At 40.3% G+C, this 27,375-nt stretch overlaps 1 protein-coding gene across 7 annotated transcripts in view; it reads right to left on the bottom strand.

The window, feature by feature from the left end:
* USH2A (usherin) overlaps nucleotides 1-27,375 on the bottom strand; it is a 432,455-nt gene that overhangs the window by 77,151 nt on the left and 327,929 nt on the right. For all 7 annotated transcript variants that reach the window (XR_014545784.1, XM_083604668.1, XM_083604669.1 and 4 more), the window contains 9 exons: nucleotides 25,515-25,725; nucleotides 25,227-25,424; nucleotides 23,497-23,651; nucleotides 22,467-22,665; nucleotides 15,629-15,736; nucleotides 13,947-14,130; nucleotides 13,261-13,418; nucleotides 5,036-5,194; nucleotides 2,691-2,853 (listed from right to left, as the gene is read on the bottom strand). Coding sequence is in view for 6 of the 7 variants with exons in the window: in XM_083604668.1 (XP_083460794.1) it covers nucleotides 2,691-2,853; nucleotides 5,036-5,194; nucleotides 13,261-13,418; nucleotides 13,947-14,130; nucleotides 15,629-15,736; nucleotides 22,467-22,665; nucleotides 23,497-23,651; nucleotides 25,227-25,424; nucleotides 25,515-25,725 (1,535 nt within the window). In the remaining variant the exon portion in view is untranslated. The remainder of the gene's footprint in view (nucleotides 1-2,690; nucleotides 2,854-5,035; nucleotides 5,195-13,260; nucleotides 13,419-13,946; nucleotides 14,131-15,628; nucleotides 15,737-22,466; nucleotides 22,666-23,496; nucleotides 23,652-25,226; nucleotides 25,425-25,514; nucleotides 25,726-27,375) is intronic.

Below are 27,375 nucleotides of genomic sequence, written 5' to 3'. Positions count from 1 at the left end.
ACTCCGAGCAGAAGTGGCTGAACAGTCTCTAGTCATTTCAACAGCCTGAAGATTTAGAATTCAGCTGCTCATTTAAATGGAAGATTTTCTCCCACACAGACAGAAAAGCACAAGAGAAAGATGCCCTTTCTCAGGAACTGCTAACTGTCACTGAACCTGCATATTATGGTTTGATGCCTTCACCCATTTAAAGGTGTTCAAAGAGTGATGTTTATCAGGGCAAACTTTATAGCCAAGAACATAGCTACATAGCTTGAAGTGGAGACTTTAGTGGAGGGCAAACTGGGCAACTGACTAGGGCTCCTCACTTTAGGGCACCCTAAAATCTGCATACCACTTCATGCCTTCCTGCTGTACTCTGCAGTCCTCTTGCCATCCAGGGAGCTTCATGCATGCAGTATCCAACTGAATTACTCCCCCACAACCTACTCAGTTATTATCATCAGAGTAAAGGAAAGCAAATCAAGTAAATACATTTACGAAAGGGCACTCTGCCTGTGAAGCAGTTTCCTCAAAGAGGCACTCTTTGCTCCTTCTTTATGGTCTTTTCAGAGCAAGGCAAAGGTCTTTTTTTTATTTACTGAGGCCTCTTAAATAATTTGTGGTTCAAAAACCTGGATGCCCAATGTTTATTTGTGATTTATTGGTTTATCAGTTCTGTCAACTGGTTTGATTTCTTCCTCTGCTAGAGGGGAATTTCTTTTTACTGCTTTATTGTTTTATTATATTGCATCGTTACTGATATTTTGTGTGTGTGTGTGTGTGTGTGTGCGCGCAGTGGCACAGAAACACAGCATAAATGAATAAATATTGCTATACCTCCCTCCCTCCAGTTTTGTTCTAAAAACTTATCTAACAAAGGTTTGGGGTTGGGTGAGGATAGCAGGAAGGTCAGCACAGAACTCCAAACCCTTGCAAATATATATCCTTCAGGCTTAATGAAAAGCTGCCTACCACTTGCAGGTTAAATAAATTTAGTTTGGTGTATATATGACAGCAAGGCAGTGGCAGCAAATGATGAAAAAGAAATTACATACCATAACATCCTCCAGAAATACTGCAGACTTCTTGCTATAACAGTCTAAGGCTATGTGTGGGTATCACATGCACACAAAAAGGGGGGGGGGGAGAACTCTGTGCTCACATCCCATTCCTGCCCTTACAAATTTCTGATTTTTTCCACAGCTATCTGAGAAAGATGTGATATTGTTGTTGTCTAAGCACATTTAAACTTCAGCTGAAATAACTGCCAAGTGATTCATGCCTATGTAGGTGAATATAACGATTGTATCTGGAGCCCCAGTGCGCCATTTTCATTTCACTTTAAATAAAAAACAAAATGTATCTATGTCAGTCAGTGCCCTTCTGCTGTACTCAGAGGTATCAAACAGGCTACAATTATGATTGTGAAGTGATTGTGTCACATTGGAGGAAGGTTTATTGCTTTCGAGTCTGCTAGGCAGTAACACATTCTGTTTCATATTACTCTTTATATCATTGTTTGGCTGTGACTAGAATAATCAAATGCCATCAAATGCTGTCAAATTCAATTTACAGTATTTTCCACTTTCTGCATTATATTTCCTGTTTTCCCTTTCTCTGGCTGCTGTGGAATTGCAGCTGTAATCATCAGCTTTATTTACAAAACCAGCAGAGTGAAGCCTTGTCTTGCACTATAAGAGATACTTTATTTCTCTTTATACAGAGGAGGGGTTTGATGTGTTTGGCCATACAATTAGCAGGTGAAAATATTCCAGGAGAATATTCCAGAATTTTATAGACTCCTAGAAACCTTAAGGCACAGAATTGGCTGGCAAGTTCAATGAAAGATATGAATTTAGATCCACAGCTACGTTTGGGAAAGAGTCGTAGCTCAGTGGCAGGCCAAACGCTTCTCATGCAGAAAGTGTCAGCTTCAATCCTCAGTTTTATAGGTCAAACCCCGGAGAGTCGCAGCCATTCAGCGTAAATCATACTGAGCTGGATGGGCCAGTCCAACTTTCTGTGTTTCTGTGTTTCCTATCTATGACTTCTTGGCCTTTGGTTTCTTGACAACCTTAAGGTTGCCAGACCATAGGTAAAAAGTAAAGGACCCCTGGACGGTTAAGTCCAGTCAAAGGTGACTATGGGGTTGTGGCGCTCATCTCGCTTTCAGGCCAAGGGAGTCCACAGACAGCTTTCTGGGCCATGTGGCCAGCATGACTAAACCGCTTCTGGTGCAATGAAACACTGTGACGGAAACCAGAGTGCATGAAAATGACATTTACCTTCCCATCGCAGCAGTACCTTTTTATCTACTCACACTGGCGTGCTTTTGAACTGCTAGGTTGGCAGGAGCTGGGACAGAGCAATGGGAGCGCACCCCGTTGCAGGGATTCAAACTGCTGACCTTCTGATCGGCAAGCCCAAGAGGCTTAGTGGTTTAGACCACAGCACCACCCACGGCCATAATATTGTAGTGACAGTAGAAATCAAACTTAGCCCAATTCCTTCCCCACTCTAGACCAAGGGGTGGGATACCCTTTTTCAGGACAAAAACATTGGTGTGGATTTTTCCCATGCTATCCAACATACGCACTTGGGAAGATAATTTAAACATTATTGGAGCTGAATAAAACTTCAAGGTGGGGGCTACTGTAGTTTCTATATTGAGCATCTGAGTAGGGTAAAAAATCAACAACCAAAGCTACCTGTAAACAAAGTAGTTTCTAATTATTCCATTGGGTTTTCTAGGTGGTGACCATTTCACCTCTATTGATGCCGATCCAGTGGCTGCAATGACAGGCGGACTCAAATCCTTAGGAGGTGCTTCAGCCGTCCTTGCATATGCCCGTTCACCAACTCCACAGTCAACTACAAGAAAACAAAAGCATCAATTAAGGATCATGTTTTGGACACAGAACATGCTCTTTGGACTGACAAATGCCCAAGAAACAATATATCAAATATACATTTCCTTTTCATTCTTAAGCATTCCATTTATTTTCTACTTCAGTTGCTATCACCCAATAACCAAAGTTCTCTGAACGGTTTATAAAACCATAAAAATAGAACAATACATAATTTTAAACAGAACAATATAGCACAGTATAAAACCAGAATAAAACCAACATGGGGTAATGACAATGTGAAAGATATAAGAACCACTAAAACACATCTTAAAATCCTGGGATCAATTTAAAAGGTCATCACCTAACACAAGACCACAGCGTAGGTTCTAAACATTTCCCTCTAGGGAGGATAATTCACAACTGGGGCACCACCACTGAAATGGCTCTCAGTAGCTACAGGCATAAACAAATAAAGAACTGATTTGAGAACCAAACCATAGTTTAGCAAGCTAGAAACAAGTACTGTTTTAATGTGTTCCCCACTTTCATGTGTTCCCTTTGCATACTGATCCTGGTTCACTTAAACTACAGTCTCCTGTTATGTTTGAGATAGGGAACTATGATTTAACATCAGTTTATTGTCCAGGATATTAAACCATATTCAAAGCATGCTTTAAAGCCCTTAACAACTTGAGTACGAGTTTGCCTATGAGATCGCCTTACTCCACATGTGTCCACACCACTGCTTCAATCGGCAGAATTGGCACTACTACAGGTGCAACATAACACCCATTCCACATTTGTAAGAACTTGTTCATTTAGTGTGGCAGCACCTACACGTTGGAACTCCCTGCCTATTGAGATCAAGGAGGGGCCTTCACTGTACTCTTTTTGGCACCTGCAAAAAACATTCTTGTTTAAACAAGCCTGCTTCCCAGCTGCTTAGAAAGTTGGGGTAATTTCAATCTCTTAATATTTTAACTTTTGTTTGTAAATAAGGTTGTGGGTTAAACCACAGAGCCCAGGACTTGCCGATCAGGTCGGCTGTTCGAATCCCCTTGACGGGGTGAGCTCCCTTTACTTGGTCCCTGCTCCTGCCAACCTAGCAGTTCAAAAGCACGTCAAAGTGCAAGTAGATAAATAGGTACCGCTCCGGCAGGAAGGTAAACGGTGTTTCCGTGTGCTGCTCTGGTTCGCCAGAAGCGGCTTAGTCATGCTGGCCACACGACCTGGAAGCTGTACGCCGGCTCCCTCGGCCAATAAAGCGAGATGAGTGCCGCAACCCCAGAGTCAGTCACGACTGGACCTAATGGTCAGGGGTCCCTTTACCTTTTAAATAAGGTTGTAGAGTTTTCTTGATTACATTGTTTTATCTTTTCGTAGACTGCTTTGAGGGTTATTTATTTATTTTACAATCAAGTGGTGTATGAATGCTATGAAATAAAGATCTTGGATAGTAAAACTGACATTAAACCACAGTTTAATGGGCAACAATAGCCAATTGTAGTTTAAGATAACAAGGACTAGCATGTGAAGGCAGAAAGCAAGAGGAAGAAGGAGCACAGAGTCCCAAGGCTCACTCCCTGCTCACTGAATGATACAAAAAAGGCAAACAGTGCAGGAAAAATTCTTGAAATATTATTGATTTGGACCGTCATAAAAGTTTTTGAAAGATGGGATCAATCTTACAAGTCCCCAATACCCAGAAGCTTCAAGTTCAGTATCAACGGTTTCTGTAGACTTCCACCACCGTAAGTGCTTTACCCATGCCAACAGATCCCTTTAGATAAGGTTTCATGCATTCCTTGTAATCCAAAATAACAGAGCAATAATCCTTCTGCTTTATATGAATAATAAAAAAGAGATAAATTGCTGATGTAACATCAATTGAGAATGGATTGTATCTGATGTGTACTCCTAGACAATTTTTTTTTAAAAAAAACCTACTTTATGCTTTTCATAATGCATTTCACAAAAAGGACTACCATTCCCCCAAATGCTAACGTTTTAAATTTTCTTTTAAAATATTCATGATATAATATGGAGAAATGTAAAATGCACCACTCAGTGTCAGGCTTTGCTTTTACTAGGTAAACATTTCACTTCAGCTTTGAAATAAGATGTTATCTGTTTTGCTGAACAGAAGCTATTTTGCAAAACTGCACTGTCTGCTGATGACAAAAGAGAATTACTTAACATCTTACCATCCTGGCAGGCTTGTATCCTTATCTCGTATTGTGTGTACGGATCCAGACCATCCAAGAGAGCAAAGTTAGGCTGGCCGACTGGTATTACAAGTGGAGAGGTACTGCCAGCATTTAGTAGTATGTTGTACTTCAAAGGCAAATTAGTCTTAAATGATCCTGTTACAAAACAGACAACAGTTCATAGGATAATTGCTGTTTCACATACACAGTCTTTATGATTTCGTGTTTCCTCGTAAACAGGAGAACTCTGTGCCATGAAGCACTGGAATGATTAAGATGGTGTTTCGTGATAATGATACTTCATTCATACATGAATAATGAACATACCTTATTCACACATGAATGCTCAGCATTTCAGTGGTCACAAGCATCAGGCAACAGAGACGAATCACCACAGACAGAACTTTTAATTTTCCCAATGCCAACTCAAGCATCATGATCAGGCATGGAGATATTTCACACATTTGGCTAAGAGTCAAAGATTTGCCATCGAAACCCTATTCGGATATTCAGACAGAGAGATGGAGTGGGATCACACACAGGGCTCTTTCCATTGGAATTGGCAACCCTATTTTCCCAGAATTTCTGATCACCCAGAAATATCTCTATGAGTTTATAGTTGCATGAATGTGGTCTCTATGAAGACCTTCCATTGAACTGTGGAAGTTCAAAGTAGGATCAACACATGCCATTGTACCTCCACTTCTGCATCACTTCCCATCACTGGACATTCGTCATTGTAATCATTGGTCATAATGGCTGGGGCTGATGGGAGTCAGAGGCCCAACACCATCTTGGAGGGACACAGGTTGTCCACCACTGTCCTACAGCAGGCATGGCCAAACTTGGCCCTCCAGCTGTTTTGGGACTACAACTCCCATCATCCCTAGCTAACAGGACCAGTGGTCAGGGATGATGGGAATTGTACTCCCAAACAGCTGGAGAGCCAAGTTTGGCCATGCCTGTTCTACAGGACCCAACATTCAGTAGACTAGACTTTTCAGATTATACAAAACCAGAACAATGTAGTGAAAGGGTTATGGGTAGATGTGAAATACTTTACTCAGAGAATTTCACAAGCATAAGGCATGAAAGCATATTTAGGTTCATGTAGACTCATATAGCACAATCTTACTTGTCCCACAAGTGGACAGAAGGGTGCCAAAAAGCTCTGTAAGAACCATTACAGTGGTACCTCGGGTTACATATGATTCAGGTTACATATGCTTCGGGTTACTGACTCCACTGACCCAGAAATAGTACCTCAGGTTAAGAACTTTGCTTCCGAATGAGAACAGAAATCGTGCTCCGGCAGCACAGTGACAGCAGGAGGCCCCATTGGCTATAGTAGTGCTTCAGGTTAAGAACAGTTTCAGGTTAAGAACGGACCTCCGGAATGAATTAAGTACTTAACCTGAGGTGTCACTGTATATATTTTTAAAATAAAAACAGCCCAACTTGCCATGCGTCCGATTTTGCTGATTCAACAAAAATCCACCTAGACACCATTTTTCTGAGCAATTCCCGGACATGTCCAGGAAAACCCGGATGTAGGGCAGCTCTAATATAGCCTGGGTTTCCACGACATGCTGTCTTTCACACTTGCATCTTGCCCTATCTTCAAAATGCTCATGGAAGCAACATATTTCGGGCTTTCCCATTTTTATTCATACCAAAACCTTGTATGATAGGTTGGACTGAAGGCACACATTAGGCCAGTGTTTCTCAAATTTGGGTAGGACCAGTGGTCAACGATGATGGGAGCTGTAGTCTAACAAATTTGAGAAACACTGCATTAGGCATAATCACGGAGTGGGGATCCAGTACTCCATCCAATCAGGGACAGCATAAGAGATTTTGCACCTGAGGCCGATCCTAAAACTTCACTTCTCTCCCTGCCAGGGAAGAAGGGGAGAGAAAAGATCTACATTAGGAACAAGGGGGGAAGAAAGATCAACATCAAGATTTGCTGTCCCGGACAATCATTCTGCCTGAGGCAGCTGCCTCACCTTGCCTCATGGGAGCCTTGCATGGGTGTTACACATATATGTGCAATGTAGCTACACAAAAGAAACATGGAGAGAGGAGTGGAGCTTTAGTATTCTGTCCACTATATTATATTGATTCAAAACTGGTAGGAACAACCTCACTAGGTAGCCAGAAAAAACAGCAGATTCCAAAATGAGGGTGCCATTTTGCATGTTACCTAAAAATAAATGTTGGAGGGATGCCATCTGGACTTTTTATTCACATCTGAAATCGTATTAGATTGTTGCTAAGGACAGGCCAAAAACCCAAATAAATAAAGTTAAAAGTAAACAGACTGCCTTGATCAAGTCTTCTCAGGAAGAAAGCAAGAATATGTTACACAAATCATATAAAAAATGCGTTGAAGAACAATGGGATTGTCAGTAGGATGCTTTGCCCTCTTTTTCTGAGTAACATATTTCCCCCATCAGCTGATGTCTTTGAAAACAAGAAAGGCAAATGTTCATAGGAAATGGAAATGTGGCGGTCAGAAAAGTGCCTATGTCTTAAAATATATGTGGCGAGTCTGAAACTACCACAGCATTGATGGTTTGATGAGTGAATGGAATGAAATGGGCAGATTTGTTAAAGTCAGCTGGGAAACCACACGACTTGGTTAGTTCCAGAGTTCATAAATTTATGTCAGAATAAAAAGAACAGTAAAAGCACAAGTGAACCAATTTACCCTAAGTGCAAATGGCAGTTTTGTTATTTGGTGTCAAAGTTACCGTGAGCACAATGACAACCTGCCATAACGCATTTTCGTGTTCACTAAAGAACAAGGATTTAGTTGGTTAATATTCCCAGCAATACTCCTTTTCATAATTTACAACAACTAGATGCTGATAGGTTATTTAACATTTATGAAGTTAAGATGTAATCAGAAAATCCTGATTATCTTTACAAATAAAAAAGTTAAATTATTCCACTTTTTTCTCTCCATGACTTCATTTCACAGCAGGTGCATATTTTGCAACAGGACAAGTCAATCAAACAACATCTTGGGCTTTCCTCTTCCCCCTTTTTTCTTTATATTTGGACAGTGGATAATGGACAATTCTGAAAAAAGCACCTTCAAATTCATTTCAAAACTAAGGAGTCTCATAAGAAAAATGTGTAAGAAAGTATGGTTTAAAAGGGTATTGTTTTTTTCGTATAGATTAAAAACACCATTGAAATCAACAGATTAAAAAAAAGCATCACATGTTCTTTGGCATATATCAAAATTCAAACCCAATAATGACCAGTGGTCTAATATTGTTTTTCCCATATCTTCCAGAGTTGGATTTCAGCTACATATCTTATGTATTTTATTAATATTCAACATAAATATTTCCTCTGGTGTTTATTATTAAAAACACACCCATATTGAAAAAACAGTATATATGGCTCCATCATCATTTTTAAGGCTAAATATTCAGATTAATGGTACAATCTTATTTTCTACTAAAAGCTGCACAAATAAAATCACACTGAGGTGTACAGTGGACACTTGGGTTGCGAACGTGATCCGTGTGGGAGGCATGTTCGCAACCCGCAGCACCGTGTCTGCACGCATGCGGGTTGTGATTCAGCGCTTCTGTGCATGCGCCGAAACCCGGAAGTAACCCATTCCAGTACTTCAGGGTTTCGGCGCGCCCGTAACTCAAAAAACACGCAACCTGAAGCGTCTGTAACCCAAGGTATGACTGTAATTTACAGTGCATAATGTGGTTTTGCTAGTTGAGGCTAATGGGGGTTGCAGTTGAAAACAGCAGGAAGGCACCAAGTTGATGAAGGCTGCCCTAGACCAAGTATTCCAAAAACTTCATCCGGTGGTTTCATGTAGGTGCTGAATAGTGTATGAGACACCCTGCATTTAAAAGGTCACTGTGTGGAGCATCAGCCATCTAACACCACCTTTTAAGACCTATCCTCCAGGTAAAGCCAGGGCCACCATAAAAACCACCAAAGCCATTAGGTCCCACCTGGATTCAGCACTCAAATTGTAACATAAACCCCTGAGACATCCAAGAGAATTAACAGGGCCACACTCCTGTACATCTCTCACCAGGCAGTTTCAGTTCCCAAACTATTATTCCAGTAGCAAAATCACTTTCAGAGAAATTATTGGCAATGCTTTACTTATATCAGAAAAAAACTAAATGAGTGCATTCAAGGACACAATGGGCTGGATCCAAACTTATTCCCTGTCCATAATGACCCCAGCCTCTGAAAATAAGATCCGTAGTACCATATTGGTAAAACAAGTGCACCGACACCCAGTATCTCTTGCTCTTTCAGAAATTAAAGCCCTATTTTCCATAGTAAGTGAGGTGTGTCAAACACCTTTTTCTCCTTTAATTCATCACTTTAACCACTGCTTGGACATCTCACCATTTAGCTTAGACAGGAGTTTTGAATTATGACATCTATAAAGTTATGGAATTTGGAGACATCACTGCTGTTGAAACATCATAATTAAAATAAAAGGAGACTCCATGGATAGGTAGCCCATAATTAATTCTGTGGGTGCTTATGTGATCCTAATTTATTATAGAAGACAAGGGGATCGAATGCCAGAATGCAGCCACTTTCCATAGACAGGAAGATACTGTGGCCAACTAGCCTCTCATCAAAACTTGATTAATAAAAAGCAATTTTATTCCTGGAGACAATATCAATTAAAATGACTGTCTCAATGGGAGAATCACTGCCAACCCTTATTATAAAGGTTGACCTTTGAATGTAAAAGGGAGAAATAGAGTATTTCAATATGATGTATTGAATGCATAACTGAAGATCCATTCATGGAAAAAGTAAAGTCTAAAGAAAAATAAAACTAAACCTACAAAACGGGGGGGGGGGGGGACGGACTTGCCAGTAATACATCATAGTTGTATACAGAGGTTTGGCTTGCTACTAACATTGCCATCCCTTCATGACACCCTCCAGTCGTACTTTCAGCCATTTCCTCCAGGCCTCATTTTTATGGGTTGACAATCCCATGCAATTTTAGTCGTTGAGAGCCAATCTGATCCAGGACAGTGAGACATCACCTTACTTTTTGCTAGAAAACTCATAGAAGTGATTCATCATGCCAATATTCCTATGAAACAAGACGTTGTTTATCTCTCTCTTTGCAAATCCCTATAACCTACCACTCTGTTCAGTAGCAGAAAGTGAGTGATGTATTACTGGGTGGTAATCAGGAGTTGTATTTTTGCTGTCCAGGGAGAGAGTCTGGTTTGTCATGTTTTTGTGTGTTTCTAAATTGCTCAGTACTCCTCAGTAGTTACAGTATGTTGCTCTTCATATGACATTCCATTGCCCTAGATGGAGATGGATGAATAAGCCATTGTAAATTACGCTTAATGCTCCTATGTATTTTTGCAGATCAAACATTTTCTCTAATATTTGGGAATTATTTATCTGCATGGCTGGTGGGAACGCATGAGAATGAGGCTTGGGTGTGCAGGATTGGTCCAAGGATGCATTCTGGGGCAGGTTACTGTACTGGGCAGTGGGTACTATTTCTGGGTTAGCAGAGTCTGTAACCTGAAGCGTCTCTAACCTGAAGCATCTGTAACCCGAGGTACCACTGTATTTGACTTTTATCTGCAATGTTTTACTTTGATTTTTAAAAAATAAAAAATAAAAATTGTATAAAAAGGTAAAGGGACCCCTGACCATTAGGTCCAGTCATGACCGACTCTGGGGTTGTGACGCTCATCTCGCTTTATAGGCCGAGGGAGCCGGTGTACAGCTTCTGGGTCATGTGGCCAGCAGGACTAAGCCGCTTCTGGCAAACCAGAGCAGCGCACGGAAATGCCGTTTACCTTCCCGCTGGAGCAGTACCTATTTATCTACTTGTACTTTGATGTGCTTTCGAACTGCTAGGTTGGCAGGAGCAGGGACTGAGCAACGGGAGCTCACCCCGTCGTGGGGATTCGAACCGCCGACCTTCTGATCGGCAAGTCCTGGGCTCTGTGGTTTAACCCACAGCGCCACCCGCGTCCCTATAAAAGTGGTATAGAAATGATTTAAGTAAAATAAATATTTCAGTAGCAGGAAACAGGAAGCCTTTCAGATGTCATTGGGCCACAGCTCCCACCAGCCCCTCCAGCAAAGCAAGTGGTCAAGGATGATGGGAGTTGGAGTCCAACAGTATATGGACGGTGCATTGGTTCCTCATGCCTGTCCTGTTTTTCTTCAGTTACCTCAGACTCTCTTTCCCCTTAGTTAGCTTACTATTATTATCATAAATTGAGGTGATGATGATGGCAGTGGCTGGCTTCCCATATTTCCCCCTCACACTGCTTGTTCCTGCTTCTCAGAAATATACTATTGCTTTCACAAATACCTTCTTCTGTAGGCATATGCATCTATGTTTGTGAATTTGCTGTAATTAAGCTTTTCCCTTAAACCTTTTACAAATGCATACAATTCAGAAACTCTGGGGGAAGAGTGGGATGGGAGAAGAGAGAGAAGCCCATTTTCTGATGAAACATGCACATCATTCGATTTCTTATTTTGACTTTTTAATTCTTTCTGTGTGATTAACACATAGTTAGGCACATTATCAATGGACTTAGCCATGACTAACTCTGCATAGGATCAGGCTTCAAGAAGATAACATAACATATTTGTAATAGTGAATATTCAAAGCTTTTAGTGAAACTTATTATCAAAACTGAGACAGTATGAGACACTTTCCAATGAAATCAAGTGTAGATTATAAGTCAAATTCACCTGCCTTCTTCCTGGGTTCTAAATCCTTCTAGGCAGTAGAAGGGGAAAAGTTTAATTTAAGATTTTAATCTTTTTCATATATTATAGCATTTCTATAATGGATTTTGTGCTTCTGAAAACTAAAAGATTGACAGCTCAGGATATTATAGATCTATTAACCATTGGTTCAATGGGCATCACAGGAATATTTACTATTCCAAGCATGAGTGCAAATGTTTACCAGGTAACTTTATATTGAATGTTTTTATATCCTCTTGTCATTCCGTGGCTTTTCTGCAAGGTGGGAGTACAGTATTTTAAATGTTTATGAAGAAAGACTCCATAGAAAAATGCCCAATTAGTATTATTAGTAGAATATATTTAAAGAAGCTAGAAACAAACAAACAAAAAAATTCAGATTCAATACATAACCATTTTAGATATAGCCTCCTGTTTCTGTCTGAAATAAATGATGAGAGTACAATCTCCTTCGTATACACAATTTCTCATATTTTTCAGCAGTTGAAAACTATTGATTGCAGAGCCACACACAACATAAGAATGGAGCAAGTCACCATAGTTATGGAACATTACATTTATATCAACCACCATTGTGTTGGAATACCCATATAATGAGGGTAAATAGCTGAAAGTTTAGCTGATTACCACACTTGCTGGTGAAGATCAGCTATTAGTAGATGGAGCCCTTCTAGTCTGAGGGGAAAGTATCACGAGGTAGAGGCCCAACAGAGGATGTGTAACAAGAACTTTAATTTCATACTAAACAGTACACTGCCTGAGAGTTCACTCAGCAACTCTTGGTATGACAAACAGACACTACACTGGGGTTGTTAATGCTTCCTTTTTGGAGAGCAGACATCCCCAGAATTGGCTGCATTTGTCAGCAGAGAAAGGAGAACAAGGATACGGTTCCTCTTTTTTAAAGGCTCTGATAATAAATAACTGTCTGAAGCCAAATTAAAATGAATTAATCAATTGCACATAAGTCATAGATGGTATGACTAGATGATCACTATTAAATTAAAATTCACAATTTGACATTAAATTATATTTCCTCAATTCGAAGGCAATACAGCCGATTCTATTCTTAATTATTATTGTTTTATCACAAACCAGAGATGGCTGAAGACATTTTGGTGCCTGAAGGAGAAAACCCAAATATTTCTCCTCCCTGTAATTATGGCCACACTTGTAACAAATGAATGCTGTAATTTGGTATCAAGTTTCCTGAATGTATGTCCCATTGAACTCAATGGAACCGAGCCATCATACATACATATATTGATTCCTTTTAATCATAAATCCAAATCTGCCACTTAAGGAAGGATGGTAGGGCCAACACTGGTATGAACCATTCCTTCCTAAATCACAAAAACCAAAAACATGAAAAGCAGATGACTTCAGCAGACAGATAACTCATTTAATACATATCCCACATATAGTACACAAAAACTCATGCTTACCAGGAATTTCCCAAGCTACAAATATGGAATGTGCATCAATTGTTGTGACATTATATGGGGTACGGATTTCCTCTGGTGTTGCCACAGGTGTTTGGATAATGTATTTGCCACTAGTATTGCTCCCACCCCATGTGCTGGCTTCTAGCTGGTAAACATATCTATAAACAAACAACGGGGTGCAGTGAATGGAGGACAGAAAGAAACGTTCACAAAATAATCAAATATTTTAGTTATTTGGAACACATTTACTTTAAATTTTAGAAATGATTAGGTTGATGAATGAACATCATAAAACGTGTTTCAGATATCAGTAATATTAAATTTCCTGCATTTCTCTCTGTGTGTGTCTGTTATGTGTGTGTGTGTGTGTGTGTGTGTGTGTAACAGATCATAATTCTTGATTACACAGATCACTTGCTCTCACTAGAGTGAGGAGTGGCATTTGGATTCAGTCCACAGTCTACTGGCCCTCACACATAACTAATGAGCTAATAGCACTGCTGATCTGTTTCGTCTGAAGCTTTGGAAAACTGAATTCAGGTGTTATCATGCCCTCAGCATTCATAGGAATGCTAAAGAGATATCCATATATGGGGTCTAACAGTTAGATCATGTTTGAATATTTTTGGAAGTTATAAATACATTATACTACATTAAACATTTATTAGACACCTCTGCCATTTTACCTGCTATTTGGTTGCAGGCCAGAATCAGTGAAATTCAGATTTTCTTTACCACCCTTGAAAATCTCTTCTCCATTACAAAGCAATCGATACTGAGAAATAATTCCATTAAGTTGCTCCGGTTCATCCCAATATAATTCAGCTACTGTAGAGCTAACTGTGATATGACGAGGCTGTGACCATACCCCTGTAATTATATCAATAATACAGTGTTAATAACAACATCTTTGCATAATTATTTAATGTTATAAACAAGCTAGGATGGTAGACTGTGTTAGTTAATAACACTGACATCCAAAATCAATTCAGCTTGATCTCGATGACAGCAAACAACCTTACAATTTATTTATTTTTTAAAAATTAATTTTATATATAACCTAGCATTCAACAGGTTCCTAGGGCAGCTTACAAAATATGTGTGTGTGTGTGTATGTGTAACATTAAAACACCACAGTATAAAAGAACAGTCAGGAAGATTGAAAACAAACCCCAAGCAGCATAGAAGCTGGGGGAAATCACAAAGGGTTTTATCTACGGATATGACATCCCTGGAGAAAGCGTGCCATAGTTGGGTGCCACAACAGAGTAGCCTACCATTGCACCTGCGATGGCAAGATCACCCAAAGAAAATCAATTTTTGAAGATATAAGTGTATGGACCACAGCATACCCTAGGTAACCAGTTCTTTGGTATCCTGGTTCCAAGCTCTGAAGGCCTTCAAAAGTGAAAACCAGTATTTTGAATTGGTCTCAGAAATTAAATGAGAGCCAATGCAGTTGACAAAGGAAAGCTGTAATGTGAACATAATACCCAGGACTAGGTATTAGATTCACAGGTGCATTTTGGAGTGATTTTAGTTTCTGAACTGTCTTCAGAGGGATCCCCAGGCACAATTACAGAAGTCTAATCTGAGGGATGGATCAGTGAGGTCTGTCTATCTTTGCTCAGTGAGGTTGAAGTTGGTGCATCAACTTAAACTGGAAGAAGATACCCCATACCAGAGACAGAAGTGATTTACCAACAGCTTCAAACTGCAATATAAAATTGTATTTTGTGGCTTTATTATATACTTTGTCAACCAGTTACTGGGTGTCATCCAGTTACTGGGCAACTAATAAATACAGTGAATATATATATTTTTTTTTATGTGCAAAATGGTGTTTCCTTAAATATTTGCCCTTGGATCACCCTCCAAATCTACGGAAATAGAAATGGGAAAAATTAGGTAGTAGGTAAAACATGTGCAGAGACTCATTTGGTATATACCTACTATTTGCCACTGAAAATTGTGCCTGGAGATGGTGCAGACTATGCCCTTTCTTGTGTCCTGTCACCAATTCTTTCTCCCCAGCTCTGTCTTTTGGACTCTTCGAAAGTTAGGTGCTTAAACAGTGTGTTACAGCAACAGCATGAGAGCCCTTTTTCTGTGCTTTCATTCTGTTTGTTTATTTGAGGGTTCCCTCTCTTATTTTGCATACTTCCTCAAAGTTGTGCTGTGTGCACAGGCACAAAGGAACCCAGATGTGACTGTACAAATTCAACATCATATTTGAATGCCAGAGGTTTTTGTTTCTTTAAAAACAAATCTAGGAGCTGGTTCTTCTGGTTAGCACAAATGCTATAGAACATTTACTGCTGGTGTAAGTGCCTCCAAGTTCTGCAGAACTTAATATATTTCTACTTACCTTGAGGAGCAGCTTGCAGTGTTCTACCCGAACTTGTCCGACTAGAAGTGCATCCAGCAAATGTACATGCTGTGAGTGTAAAGCTGTAGTTTCTGTAAGGCTGAAGATCTAAACAACCAAACCAAATAGGAGTAAATTGAAGTCTTCAGATGTTTGCTCTGACCCAGATTTCCACCCGCGAATCTTCCCTACGAAGTGTACTGTATGGGGTATTATCAGTGGCAGACCTACATTTTTGGGACACTGAAGCTTGAACTGTCATGGGGACCCCTTCTCAATCAGCAACAAGGTCTGGCTAGCCACTGTTATCCTCTTCAATGGGGAATCACCCCTCTTTACAACATCTCTGCTGCTGAATCTCACACTTTGGGGTTGTTGAAATGTATACAACAAAAAATTAATCAGTTTGAGTTGTGTGGCTCAAATTTGGCCTACTAGATAAAAAAAAGTGTTTTATAAGTTGTTTCTGTTAATTATTATGCTATGGTCAGAAATGCATTTGCTGGTCATAGTCTTTTCTCTCTCCTTCCCAACACCATGATCACCCAGGTTCTCAAAGCACTCAAACAGATATGCTCACAGTTGGATACACCGAGTGTTCTGTCAGGGTAACAATGACAGTGCTGAATGGATGCCAACCCAGCACCCATAAATCCATAAATGCTTAAGGGGAGCTTGCTGGATCAGAGCAAAGGTTCCTCTAGTCCAACATCCGGTGAACTCCAACAGTGACCAGTTTGAGGCTTCCCGGAAGCCCAGAAACAGCACACCCAGACAAAAGCTTTTCTCATGTTGTTAGTTCTCTAGCAATATGTATTCAAAGGCATACCACATGTTTGTTTGTTTAGTGATAGTTAATAGCCACTTTTTCAGTCCCCACTTTTAAACCTGTCTATGGCACTGGGCATTGCCACATCTTGCTAGCAATGAATGCCATCAGTGAATTATATTTTGTGGCACTGTGGGTTTGCCGATCAGAAGGTTGGCGGTTCAAATCCCTGCGACGGGGTGAGCTCCCATTGCTCAGTCCCTGCTTCTGCCAACCTAGCAGTTCGAAAGCACGTCAAACTGCTAGTAGATAAATAGGTACCGCTCCGGTGGGAAGGTGAACGACGTTTCCGTGCACTGCTCTGGTTCGCCAGAAGTGGTTTAGTCATGCTGGCCACATGACCTGGAAGCTGTACGCCGGCTCCCTCGGCCAGTAAAGCAAGATGAGCACCGCAACCCCAGAGTTGTCTGCGACTGGACCTAACGGTCAGGGGTCCCTTTACTTTTACCTTTACACATATATCAACTCTTAGTTCCAGGGTCTAGCAGGATTTTAAACAGAACTTGCTGCTGTATTTTATACTCATTAATTGTGCATTGGAATCCATTCCAAAATACAACCCCTTCCCCTAGTCAGTATCAGTTTTATAAGTCATTTCCCATTTCTCTATCCTTAACTTACAATTACCTCCCATGGCTCCACCTTTATATTTCTCTGCATTCCTCTACCACAAAATATTTCAAGACCCAACTGCATCTTTGAAAATGGGTTATAAATATGTAAATATGGATTCATTCTAATGCATAAGTCTCGAAACGCAGTATCAAGGAGGGGAAAGACACCAGATTTCCTCCTTTTACGAGCACAGAAACCACTATTAGACTTCTGTTCACATTTTGTATTTTTCCTCTAATCTTCCTTGTCCTTGTCAGTGATGGGTCCCGCTCTTTCTTATCTCTTCTTCTCTACCCTTTGCAAAATGTTTTCATTAAACTAGTATTGTAAGTACTTTAAGAAAAACAATGCAATTCTATGACAAGGGGAGAAAAAATCCTTTGGGCAGAACCCTTTGTCTAAAAACGGTTAGATGACAGCTTCATTGTTGTTGTGGATTTCAAAATGGTCATACATACAGAACAGCAATGCACAACAGGCCCATCGGAAGGGAAATACAGTGAATGAATGAATGAATGACACCCAAGGCTTCAAGCTGCTTGCAAATTGAACAGGATGCAAAGCTTTGAAAAATAGAGGAGTCAGAGAGACAGTCTGGATTGTAACCTAATCATGAACTCGAAGAGAAGTGTGGTGGTGGTGGTGGAAATCTCTATATACTTAGCATAAAAGCAAACGGGCAAAAATTATAGTTGCAGGCTAGAAAGGGAAAGACATGGATGGGAGCCAAACCTTTAACAGTATTTCATGATAGAAAAGATTACTGTGGCAACAGATTATTTCAACTCCCCTAAAGGGAGTCATGTTCATTCACTTTTAAAAGTAAATATTTATTAGAAAGCACTATTTATTTACAACCATTTAGTACAGACTGGAAAAAAATGGTGTAAAAAAGAAGACCGTATGGGTGGTTTTTCATTATTATTGTCCCAATGTCATAGATGGGAGAGAGCTGAATCTGGGGGGCAGCTGATGATCACCTCATGGGTATGCAGGAGAAGAAAGTTTTAAATGGGGGTCTTTCCATGCATAAAGATCACCACTTTGCTTTTCATTCGGGTCCTCTTTCAGGATAAGGCTTGTCTCTTTAGGAATTGTTTTGGAATGATCTGGAAGTTTGAATTAGCAAAAGCTGTTAAAAACAGAGTTGTCCTGCCTGTGTATCTTTTTTCAAAGGACAACAAAGAGACCAATGGATGGCCAATTCTGCCAAAATGTTTGCTGAATGTACTCCTCCATGGGCATAATTCCAAAACCCATCTGGAATTTGTAAAGAAGGCCGAGTGAAAATTTTGCAATATATAAATAAGAACAAATAAACAGCATTTCTTGAAGACTGCATATTCATTTGAATAATAAATTGGAAGAAAACATTGTGCATGCACAGGAGACCTTTTCTTCTGTATTTTCACTCACTCTTGCTCTCTGCTTGGGTTCAGATATAACACGAATTCATGGTTTAGCATCAGAAGCCAAAGGATGCCTCCAGCTCATATGCTCCTCTGGCATGACCATAAAAATGAGGTAAGAAGTTTCAACTTCCGTTTTTGATTAACCATAGTTTAGTCAGTTGTGCAAACTTTGCTGACCTCCTCCTCACACTTGTGCCAGAGGTGAAGAAGGAAGGTTGTGAGCCTGACGCATCTTGGTTTGGAATCATGTCTAAATGAGCACACACACACACACACACACCCTTCTTTCTTTTTAAAGTACTGCTGCCAAATTCTCAAACTGCTTTGTAAATGAGTGAGTTTAGAAAGAAATTTGGTAGCTCAGGAAGAAATCTGAAGACGAAAACTAATAATGTAGGTGTGAGGGCAGAAATCATACCTTTATCCCTTCAAATATCAGGCCTTGTTAAGTCCCAATCTAAAACAAATGCATGAGTTTGCTGTTCTCAGGATATTGTTGCGTCAGTTTGCATATATTATTCCAGTCCAGGCATCCACAACTTTGCCCAATTTACAAATTTACTACAGTGAAACCTTGCATGGGACGTGCCTGCATTGTTGCCACTGTTTTTGTCTAAAGAATATTGTTCATTAGATGACTAATAAATTGAAATAATAATGACAAACAAACAAATGGGTCATATAAGCCACAAAAGCTTGTGCCACAACAAACATGTTAATCTTTAAGGTGCTACAGGAATTCTTGTTCTGTTTGCACAACAGACAGCTATCCCCCTTGGGAATTTCCACTTTTGTGAAATTCTCTAACCATTTCAGTCACAAAATATTCTGCACAACATATAAAATATGTTCATGAAAGGTATGTCAGTGGATGTGCCTGTTATGAAATAACTTTAGTAACACGGAGAGAGGAATCTTTTCAGAAATTCCATTATTCTGGAAGCGTCTGAGATGCGAAAACAGACTGGGGAAAATGAATTCCTGTTCTTGCTGCTGAAGAGGGCAGTCTTAGCTTTCTTTTAATAGAATGCCCCCTAATTATTTTAGTCTCCCTCCCCATCCCCCCGCCCCCGCTTGCATTAGCAGGACCATTTGTAAAGGAGTAGTAACACAAAGTGAAACAATGCCATAACTGTCATCCAAATTGTTCTGTACAGAGTACTGGAAGTGTTCACTAATAAATGATATAAAAAGGTCTTTTATTGACAAGCTGCCATAGGCTGTTTGCATTAGAGAATATGAGAAGATGATGTCTGGTGCCCCTCGCTCCCAGTGGCATTCTACTCCATGCGATAGCAGAAAATGCTTCAGTTTACTTAAAGCATTGATAACACCTCTAAATAATTAACTGAGGACTTCCTGTCTTCAATTACTTAATGCTTTTTTTAACATCTTGAGAGGATTATAAGCAATTTATGGATTTCACATGACGAGCACATTCACCGCTATTCCCACAAAGCATTTATGGGATCATGTTTCCAAAGCTTTGATGTAATTAAAAATAAGCAGCGAGACAATGGTGCCGTGGCAAGGTGCAAGCCTCCTCATCTGCAATTTGTAAGGCACTCGGATTGAAAGTCTCAGGGAACGCTAATGCTACAGCTTCATTAACGTTCAACTGTTGCTCTGGGAACAGTAGAGGTTTTTTGAAGATGAGAAAAATCAAAACACAGGTCCACAGGGGCCTGAAACGATGGCCAGTTCAAACATCTGAGATATGTGAAGTAAGTACAGTTGTTTTAGTGAACACCATGAATTTAGAGTGTAGTAATTATCACATAGAAAAAGCACTATTCCACCTTGAGGTGGAATAAAAGGCACCCTTGCTTTGCTCAGTATGGGGAGGTTCTTGCTGAACAAAAAAAAAAATGCAATTGGAAGAGTGGGGTTGTTTTCACTAAAGCTATAGACAACAGAAATATTCATTGGCAATTGCTTTGGCAATTCTACTTCAGAACAAAGGAAATTCCTAGTCCAGGCCAGCATGGCAAACAGCAACAAGAAGTGGATTGTTACCTTTCATGCTTTGCTTTTAAGGTTGCCAGAAGCATAGACACCTCAGTCGGTACACTGTGAGACTCTTAATCTCAGGGTCATAGGTTCAAGTCCAACAATGGGTAAAAGATTCCTGCACTGCAGGGAGCTGGACTAGATAACTCTCCTGGTCCCTTCCAACTCTCTAATTCTATGATATTGCCAACCACCATTGGGAACTAACTGCTAGACTACATGGATCTTTGGTCTCAACCAGTGAGGCTCTGTCTAGTATTTTAAAGCCATCACTTAACACTGGATATTAATTAATTAATTGATTGGTTTGATTTATATCATGCTATTCATTTTCATGATCCCAGGGCAGGTAGCAATGATTTAAAAGCTGTAACAAAAAATAAAAATCTAACAATTGGGGGGGGGGGTTAAAACAGCAGGTGAAAGCCATTATCAAGAGTTTCCGCAGCAAAAACTAAACATTCCGCAACAAAATTAAAGGCACGGATGCATCCAACAGAATATCCCTCATCAGTCCTCACAAAAAAGCCCAAGAGAATAGAAATATTTTTTAATTGGCATTGGAAGTTGGCTAAACATGACATTTCAACACTAGACTGACAAGGCAATGTTAACAGAAGTGTATTGTGAATGTACTGCTGCTGCTGCTGCTACAAATACTACTACTACTACTACTACTACTACTACTAGGCAGATTATGTAATATAAGGAGAACAGTAAATGTGTTTGTCCAATGACAAATTATGACTGTCCCCTGGACCAACATCTCAGGATGTGCCCGAAAGTTTTGCTTCATCTTCATCAAAAGAATTTGGAAATTATAACAAAACAATTTTTAAAAAAGAACCTCACATGTATCCAGTGCTTTTTTTCTAAAAAAAATGTTTGGGGGCATTTTCCTACTCAAAAAAAAAATGTTTGGGGGCATTTTCCTACTCATATTGAAATACTGCCCCTCAATGAGGCCAAACTTAGATTCAAAAAATGTTTAGGGGTATGCATACTCCTGCGTCCCCACAGAAAAAAGCACTGCATGTATCTATAATTTCAGATATTTATATGCCACTTAATATTCAGATATTCTTAAATGTAAAGAGTATGGCTCTGTGTGTGTGTGTGTGTGTGTGTGTGCGCACACACACACACACACACACACACACACACACTGTCTACAGGAAAATCACTGGTGTCCACTGCAGGTATGTAATACAAGGAGCATCCAGAGGTAAATGATGCACCACTGATAACCCAACATCTATAAGCACAAAACGCTAGCAACAAACAATACCCCAACTATTCATACAGATGTAAAAGAATGTAATTTGGGGAGGGGCTGATGGCAGTATCAAATCTTATGTTTCACATTCCAATTTGGAATGAGATAAGAGCATAATAAATCATATTGTTCTAGGAGACCAATATTAGGGGAGAGAGAGAGAAAATAGGTATTCATTTTCATGATTTGGGACACAGTACCATAAGGAGGAAATGTGATTATTTTAATCTTATGTTCAAAAGCTTCCACCCTCCCTCAGCATGAGGGCTTTATGTGGCAAAATCAACACGTGTTTCCATGGTGAAGAGTTTATCATGCCAAAACCATGTTGAGTTTACCACCCAAAGTTTACCACCTTCCTACATGAACACATACAGCCCAATTCCCTGCAAGAAGAATACAGTATGGAATGAAAAAGCTGGGCAGAAAATGTCTCCCAGCTATGCTAGATTTTCCACTTGCAAGGATATAAAAGTGTAGCAGCGCTATGAAACAGGCAACCTCCACCTAGAGTCTGAAATTGTACCATCTACTCTGGCACCTCAGGATTCCACTACATCATTCTATGTGGGCAAACCAAACCCCTGTCTTATCCTCAAAGGGACTTACCATCAAATATATAAGACTGCAACATTTAAAAAGTCTGAATGCTAAATAACCAGGGAGCATTTTGCTTAAAGAGCTTTCTATCCTTACCTGATACTGTATGCTGCATCTTGCCTGCAGTGTCAGTATATATAAGACCTTTCCCCATTTGACTGATCTGGTATTCTCGGATGATACCATTTGGCTTCCTGGGTGCCATCCAGCTCAAACGCAATGCCACTGCACTCAAAGCTGTAACTGTTGGTGGCTGAACAGTCTCTGGGACTCCTTGGACAGTGACTGCAACTACCTGAACACACATGAATTAGACAGCAATTTATTGTAATAGTACAGAAGATACCTTGATCAATGAGAATGTCACTTCTAGTTTAAAATGTTGTTGTTTGCTCTGGCATATCATTACCATGGCTCTGTAGTACGTTACTTTTCTCCCCTTGGTTTATTCCACACACACCCCAGCAAAATCTGACCTTGAATATGTTTACGCATGAGTCTAGGTGTACAATTTATCAAAGCAGATTCACAACGTTTTGTCTTCAGTCATAGCGCCAGGCAAGAGGAAAATCTGGAGAGCAGGCTGTCTTGCCATGGAACTCTTGATAACACCCTTCCATATGGTTCATCAGTGTCTCTGCATTTTAACAGCCTCATTTCTTTGGGCTTTTTATCGCCAGTAAACATTGGCATAAACTTTGATGCCACTGCTCCCCTTGCCACTTGCGGGGGTGCCATTAGAAAGAGTTGCTGGCCCTTCCTCAGCTTCCAATAGATTACTTCCTTTCGTGGCTGGCAGAGGGCCACTCATATATCAGCTGGTAAGAGGTGTTAGGCACTCTCTGCAGGCTGCTACAGACTGTGTACTATTGCGTGGTGGAAGGGAGGGGCAGCAAAGGTCTCCTGGCTGGTGCTTCCAGCTGAAGGAACAGATTGACCCAAATGGAATGAGAAGAAGCTTAGAAACATTGACAATGAAGAGAATATGTACAACAGAAAAAATAACAAGTAAATCATATCTGGAAGGGCCTTTCTGGATAACCAATGCTGAAGCTTCCTTGTCCAAATATATTGTTGTAGTATCTCCCCACAGCTGCTCTCACCCTCCAGTGAAGAATTAACCCACCTTGCTACTGTCCGCACAACCAGCAACAGTGCACGCACGCAGTTGATATGAATATTCCTGATATGGCTGAATACCACCAGTGTCTGTGAAACTCAGTTCCTTTCCTCTGAAACGCTCAATCCCATTTCGGAGAATAATGTAACGAATGATGATACCTTGTCATAAGGGGAGAGAGGGAAATAATGTTTTTGGATTAAATATATACCAGGAATTCATGTGACAAACTATTTTCACAAAATATTATAAGGAAAGAGTCGTGCCTGGCAGCAGCTTGCAATCAGGAATAGTACTAAATTGTGGGCAGGGTGTGAGGGAGAGAAGGAAAGTCAAAACAGGTACAAATCCAACTAGAAAGTCTTTGTGACTTTAGGTGAAATTAAGGACAACCTAGCCTTGTTCAAACGTAACATGAAACTATGGCTTAGAGCAGGCTTCCTCAACCTCAGCCCTCCAGATGTTCTGAGACTACAATTCCCAACACCCCTGACCACTGGTCCTGCTAGCTAGGGACCATGGGAGTTGTAGGCCAAAAACATCTGGAGGGCCAAGTTTGAGGAAGCCTGGCTTAGTGTTACATGAACAAGATGGGGTCATGCACTCCTTCCATCCTTTTCTTCCTTCAGTATGGCTGTAAGAAGGAAAGATTTTGCTGCAGTTCAGAGCTACTGCCAAACCTGGACATACTGTGATTGGTCTTGAGTACAGTTTACTGAAACAAGCCGGCTTCAAACCATGGTTTATGAAGATGGTTTGTTTCAATAAGCAAGGGATGAGCCAAAGTGTGAAGTCGGGACAAAATACTTAATTACATTGCAATATATCACTCATATAACACTAAATCACCATTTAACATTGAATTGAATGAGGCCTGTGTGAAAGCCTTGTCAATTTGAACATGGGGGATTCAAAAGAGAGGTTTCCTGTGAGCAAGTCTGAAAGCAGACCAAATCTAAAAATGCCTCTTGCATCAAATCATGTGGGTTCAAACATACTTTTTCTGCTGTAGCACATGGCGATATTGAACAGTATCATTAGTTGCTGCAGGGTTGCCATAAGTTTGCTATTTGGCACTTGCAAACAGCATTTGGGCGGGAAGCGCTGGCAGCCCATGTCAGAAGTGCAGTTTTTGGCAAATTTCATTTAAAAATAGCTCAAAAACTCAGGTTTTTTAAAATGCATTGGGGGGCGGGGGGAGCTCAACAACTTTTTTGAAATATGTCAACCCTATTGTCCAAACTATTCACTTTAAATTATCAATCTGCAAGTCATGACAATAAGTGTGTAAAGCATTACTGGAGTGTCCTGCAGAAGTTATGTGTGATAAATCTTCACCATATCAACCTGACACTTCTCTGCTGAGGGCTGTCTGGCTACTAATGGAAGACATATATGAAATGCAGGTTTAATCTCTCTGGAATCATGACAAATACATGGGTGATGAACTTAAGCAAAGCATTTATTATTCTATAGCAAGCCCATTGGGCACAAAAGCACTGAGGGAAAGGTGTGGCTCAGTGACAGAGCATCTGCCTTGCATACAGAAGGTCCCATGTTCAAACTCAGGCATCTCCAGGTAGGGCTGGGAGAGACCCCTGTCCGAAAGTCTGGAGAGCAACTACCCATAGGTGAAGGCAATGCTAAGCCGGTGGACCAATGGTCTAAATTGGTATATGGGCAACTTCCTATGTTCAACTCTGCATCAGATCATACAATAGTTTTTATCAGAATACCATTTGGTTGCCGAGGTTCTTTCCAGCTTAGAAATATTATGTCTTCACGGTTATCTACTTTGGTCCACTGGGGTGGACTTACACCTTCAGGCACATCTTGTTTAGTAGTAGCTCTGCCAATTTCACTTAAACCTCTTCCGTATTTGTTCCATGTGGCTACCCTGTACTCATATGTGACATGAGGTTCTAGTTTCAGATCTATAAAGAGAAAACATTGTCAAAAGACAACAACCAACTTGGACATTCACATGCAAATGTTGCCAACAAAGTAGATGAGACATGGTTTACCTGTGAATGAATATTGAGTCGGACCTCCAGTGTAGACCTTCTCCTCCAAAGTTGGGCATATGCCTCCATCTCCGTTCTTCTCTGTATTATCCCAGTAACTCTTTATCCAAGCACATATGTGAGCATGTTTGTCGAAGTCACATCGCCCACAGTATGCTGTTGCTTCCATGGATATAGGGCACAGAGTGCTAGCTTTGCATTCTTCTTTTACCTACAAAACCAGTTCCCAAGCTTTTTAGTCCATGTAAAAATGATCTAATCCAACACATACACCTTGCTTTCTCTTACACACATTCAAAGGCACCCCACGATACTAATTCTCATGCAGCCTTTCAGAGTCAAGCAAGGGCCTTATTTTATGTTCCCAGGCTTTTTAGTAATTTAAATCTTGCCGCATGTTTTCCACAGCTTTTATGATATTGTGGCTATTAGTTATAATGGGTTGCTTCCACAGTTTGTCTTCCACACATGGAAATACTCCTTACATCCCAGTGGAGAAATCCTGCTAGTGAGGGAGTGTCATATTTTCACAATTATCCCCCCACCCCCACCCCACTTACCTTCCAGCCCCAAGCAGCATCTCCCTAATTGTTCTGGAGCTGGTGGCAGGGGGAGATGCAAGGGGAGAGAGGAAAGTGGCAAAAGTCACCTTACCTCCTCTAGCAGTATGAGTGAAGTCTGAATCCAACCCTATGGTTTTTGTATTTACATTTTAATTACGGTATTCTTTTGCAAATTGCCAAGGGAATGTTATTATTCAGGGGTATAAAAGTATTGATAAAACATAAATAAATTACTATTCTGGTTTCTAGATCACTGTAGTCCACACTCACACCCAATGTGAATCCATCACAATCTGAATCCTTATTTTTTTTAGAACTGAAGATTCCACCTTCACATTGTGACCAGTGAGAATACAAGGGAAGCACATGCATTTTCCTAAAATGATACTGATCCACAGATCTTGTTCAAAATTGTTTTTTTAACCTAAAAGAATTAGCACATGATATTCTGCTGTTGTGTGGAAAGCAAGGCACCCAAAATACAGCAATCCTGTTGCACAGTTCTAACATATAAGTCTGTGTGGAGCCCCTCTCCCATTTTCCCAGTCATGCAGGGCTATGATTCTTAAATTGTAGTCAATGGGGCATTTTTAGCTTGTCTCCAAGACTAAGACAAAAACAGAGAACTACTGAAATAATTGAATCAATACTGAATCGCAGTGTTTCATCTCATAACACAGAGCATACCCATAACTATAGTGTCTACTCAGCACCTACCAGTGCTTGACCCTTCTTGTTCATTGCACACATCCAGCTGCATCAACTTAATGCCAACTTGTTCCTGTCTCTGCCAAAGAACTCTTGGAACAGTAGTTTTGAGAAGGAGTTGACTAATGAACACAGGAACACAGATTCAGACCATTGGCCATCTAGTTCAGCATTGTCTACAATGACTGGCAGGCAGCTCTACCTGGCAAAGTCAAGGACTGAACCTGGGAACTTTTGGACTACCACTGGACTGCAGCAAATGAAACTGAGCTTTAATTTGGAAGCCTTCTCAGTGGCCTCCTATGTAGCAGCCATCACATAAAATAAAATTAGGGATCTGCAAAAATAGGATAGTAGTCTACGATGCACCAAAGTTTAAGACTATACGAAGTAGTGCCAGCAGGAATTAAGAACTGGCAACACAACTGAAGGTAGTTACACACACACACACAACCCAGCCCAGTTGGAATACTAACTTTCAGCCCTTGGACTAATCTGAAGTGCTGAGCAACACATCACAAGAAGCAGCTAATCATTATTAATTCCTTTAGAATTCACTGCAATAACATCAATCATGGCAAACTCATTCG

The sequence above is a fragment of the Podarcis filfolensis genome, assembly GCF_964270895.1.
Source record: "Podarcis filfolensis genome assembly, chromosome: 3".
In the NCBI taxonomy this organism is placed as follows: Eukaryota; Metazoa; Chordata; class Lepidosauria; order Squamata; family Lacertidae; genus Podarcis; species Podarcis filfolensis.
The sequence above is the reverse complement of the archived record's forward strand: the minus strand, read 5'-3'. Positions and strand labels throughout refer to the sequence as shown.